The following is a 3,521-nucleotide window of genomic DNA, read 5'->3' as shown; positions in this document are numbered from 1 at the left end:
GACATGTCAACTGACAATTTTTGGATTTATAAATTAATCTAGTCAATTTGCTAATCTTGTAGTAATCATAGCCGAATTACCGACCGGGCAAGCAGGGCACGTGCCCCGACCTCCAGGGGGCCCATACTGATTTTGTTAGTCACTCTCACTCAGATATCATTAACATGGAATAAGTCGTGTAGAATTGCAGGAAATTATCTTTAAAACTGCAGAAAATTCTCTCCGCCCCATTGCAAAATGTGTAGAACTGCAGCAAACTTGCTTAAAAACTTTAAATGTTCTCTCCGTTGTCAAGAGGGGGGCCACCAAAAATAATTGCTCACTTGCTTCATAGGGCCCCCAAAAGGCTAGAGCTGGCACTGCACTACTGTACAGGGTGTCAAAAGCTGTCCCTTACACTTGCGCTCTAAAATTGAGCACAGTACCAGAATCTATTTTAATTCTGAAGAAAGTGTCCCACACCAGCATAGGACAATGAAGAGACAAACACAAATTTCAAATATTTTCTGTCATTATTACAACATGGATTGTCATTACCCAATCATTTCCCCATAGACAATTTTTTATATATACACTACAGAAATAACATCTTTCTAACAAAAAAGGCTACATCCAAACATCCCGTTTATGTATCAAACAGCTGATCCAACCATTGTACATGAATGCTACCAAATGCCCACCACATTCTATCCCTACTTCAGTTCAATTTAACACACAATCCTTCCCATCATGATTACAAAAGGCACAATGGTATTACAATCAATAGTAGCCTAGTTATCACTATAGTTCACAGTCAGCTCCATTTCTTCATCTTTACATCCTCCATTAGTTTCTTCCTGTACTTGAGCATCTCCTCCAATTTTTTACATTGCAGGGCCTCCTGTAGAGACATCAGCTTGGTGCCTGGGGGCATCGTGACAGTGGACCCGCCCGGCTGCAGCATCTCCAGAGTCAGGGAGAACGAGTCGCGCATGTCCGGGCACACAGGGAAGAGACAGGCGTTCCAAAGACTACAACTCAATGTGTCACCAGAGAACCTCAAGCTCTCGGGACTCAGGCCCCACTTGGCCAGGCACTCGACCAAACTGGCCCCGAACAGGTTCAAGCCCTCCATATTCGCAGGGGCCCCCACGCTCTTCTTGAGGTCATCCTCAATGCCGAAGGCGACGGTAACAAAACCGGTTTGGCCCTCCCGGTTCACGCAGAGGGAGTGCATGAAGGTTCCATCAGGCACCTTCATGCCCGCACCTACCCAGCAGCCGCTGAGAATGGTTCGCCCGCCAACATGAGCGCCGGCCTCCAGCCTACAGTACTCTACCACCGAGCCTGGAGTTAAAGAGCAGCCGGGCTTCACGTCACTGAGCATCGCACAGCAGACCTTAAAGCTAAAGTTTTGGCTGTAGCCTAGCACCTTGTATAGTCCCAGCTCACCCCTCAGGCACGGGTCCTCTGTGAGGTAAAAGAGGTACTCTGTGGTGGTGCCGATGTGGTAAAACTTGGAGTGGTTGAGAGCCACCAGGTTGAGCGGGGTTCCCTTAAGGCAGTGGAAGATCTTCTGACGCATCTCCACCAGGTTGCTCTCCTGCTTGGTGACATTGGCAGTGTCGTTGGTGTAAGCCACCGTGGCTTGGGGACCCAGGGCCTGAAGGAAGTCCCCATAGGCATCTATCTCACAGCCCAAAGGACCCACTTCTCGGAATAGACTAAGCAACGACATCGCAGTGTTGTAATCTACATAATATGTACTGTCTGTGTACACAAACTCTGCATCACTCAGAAGTGACATACAGCTATCCTGGCTCTTACACACAGCACCATTTTTGTGCATCTTCTTGACGCTAGGTTTGTGCAGAAAATGGAGGCAGGTCCTGTATTCCATGTCGGCCAATACAGACTTCTCCTTCTGGTCCAGCACAAAGACTCCGTGGGTTGTTCCAATGGAGATGGGGGAGGGATGGGCTAGAGCGGTGAACCCAGACCTGTCAAACCTGATGTTCTCATCTTCCGCTATGCTGTAGAGCTCTATGCAATCCGCACTGGTCACCAGCACGCCCGGTTTCATGTGCTTGGGGAAATCCACAAACACGGCCAGTTTGAGCTCTAGCATCTGGTAAAGAGGGTCACCCAGGGGTATGGGGGTGAAGATTTTCCCCAGGGCACTGGCATTGGGCAAACGCTGACTGAATCCACCTAGGAAAATCAAAGTTATTTGAAAACAGTCAAAAATATACACCATTTAGCAGACACTTTTATCCAATGTGACCTACAATAGACTTACAGTAGTGCTTGCATTATTATTTTCAATAATATAGGCCTATCTTACATTTATATCACTTTTACATAATTTCCAACTAATATACAGTTTTACAATGTAATGAGGGATTATACCTGCATGAATCAGAAGGACCCTGTATCCACCCAGCGCCTTCCCATAGATGTCTTCCAGCCGTTGCAGAGAGTACAGTGTTGCGCCTCCGTTTCCTGCGAGAGAAGTTCAATTCAGTCAAAGTGAAATGCTTCAGTGAAATTAGGGGCAGTATGTATCAAGGTTCTCCGAGTAGGAATCTAGAATCAGGTCCTCCTTGTCCATGTAATCTTATTCAATGGGATTCAAAAGGCAAAACTGGTCCATAATCAGCACATAAATCAGGATGGGTTATCCTCACCTATTTTGGCTCCAGGTGGATCTGAGAACACGTGATATGAAATGCCAAGTGGGATCTCTTTCCTCTCAAGTTTCTCTGAGATCTGAAGCTCGTATGCTTCTCTCTGGTTGTCATCTACAGCGGTTAAAACAACTAGATCCCAAAACTCTCCAGGTTCCACCTGCTTACCTAAATGACAAGCAACCATTACTTAAATGACACTGATAGCCTATGACTGGTGACTAGGCTACTACTGCCCCTCAATCAATCAGTCAATCAAATTTTGTAGAAGTCACTATCCTAAAGCTTTTACATTAAACCCTTCAAGTTTGAATAGTTACAATAGGCTACACTTACCACGTAATGTATCGAATCTCTCAAGTTTCTCCATTGTTGCAATTTGCAACTTTTTACTTCCTTGTTCGTTCATTCTCCTGGCTCAAAGTCAAGTGGTCTAATGCATTCGAAACGGGCGTCCGCAGAACAACTAACATCACATTTGCGTCATTCAATTTTTAAATGTAGCCTATTCAGTTATTGTGATATGGAATGGACTGAAATTGAAATGCTCTGACTCGAAACTGCTGCAGTGACGTCACCTGCCTAATTTCCGGGTTTAGTCACATGGTTATTATTATGCCCGAGGGCTACGATCAGAGACAGAAGAGGATGCGAGACATCCCACTCCCTTCATTTTCTTCTCGTTCATATACATTCAAAGAACTAAGTAGACCAGGCCCAGTTGCTATCGCATTGGTGTCTATGGGACCTTAAGTAGACCGGAAATTAGACATTTTTTTCAATGGTAAAGGACATCTTTATTTATCCACAATGTTGTTCAAGGCTACAAAAAAGTAGCATTCTGTCTGGCAGCGA

General features: G+C 45.4%; 1 protein-coding gene across 1 annotated transcript; it reads right to left on the bottom strand.

Moving 5' to 3' along the window:
• Nucleotides 1–493: 493 nt before the first annotated feature.
• fpgt (fucose-1-phosphate guanylyltransferase) lies at nt 494–3,185 on the bottom strand. The gene is made up of 4 exons (NM_001140358.1): nt 3,003–3,185; nt 2,667–2,834; nt 2,389–2,481; nt 494–2,190 (listed from the first exon to the last, which is right to left on the bottom strand). Exons 1-4 carry the CDS (start codon nt 3,073–3,075, stop codon nt 794–796), a joined length of 1,731 nt encoding a protein of 576 aa, NP_001133830.1. The 5' UTR covers nt 3,076–3,185; the 3' UTR covers nt 494–793.
• Nucleotides 3,186–3,521: the final 336 nt, after the last annotated feature.

The sequence above is a fragment of the Salmo salar genome, chromosome 10, assembly GCF_965601325.2.
Source record: "Salmo salar chromosome 10, fSalSal1, whole genome shotgun sequence".
In the NCBI taxonomy this organism is placed as follows: Eukaryota; Metazoa; Chordata; class Actinopteri; order Salmoniformes; family Salmonidae; genus Salmo; species Salmo salar.
This window is presented reverse-complemented; position numbering and strand designations above follow the sequence as displayed.

Excerpts from the sequence above, each read along its gene's own strand:
- fpgt (NM_001140358.1), bottom strand. The coding sequence starts at position 3,075 with ATGAACGAACAAGGAAGTAAAAAGTTGCAAATTGCAACAATGGAGAAA. Across the intron at positions 2,482-2,666 it reads TCCACCTGGAGCCAAAATAG|GAAACGGAGGCGCAACACTG; the intron begins GTGAGGATAACC and ends CTTCTCTCGCAG. Across the intron at positions 2,191-2,388 it reads GGTCCTTCTGATTCATGCAG|GTGGATTCAGTCAGCGTTTG; the intron begins GTATAATCCCTC and ends TGATTTTCCTAG.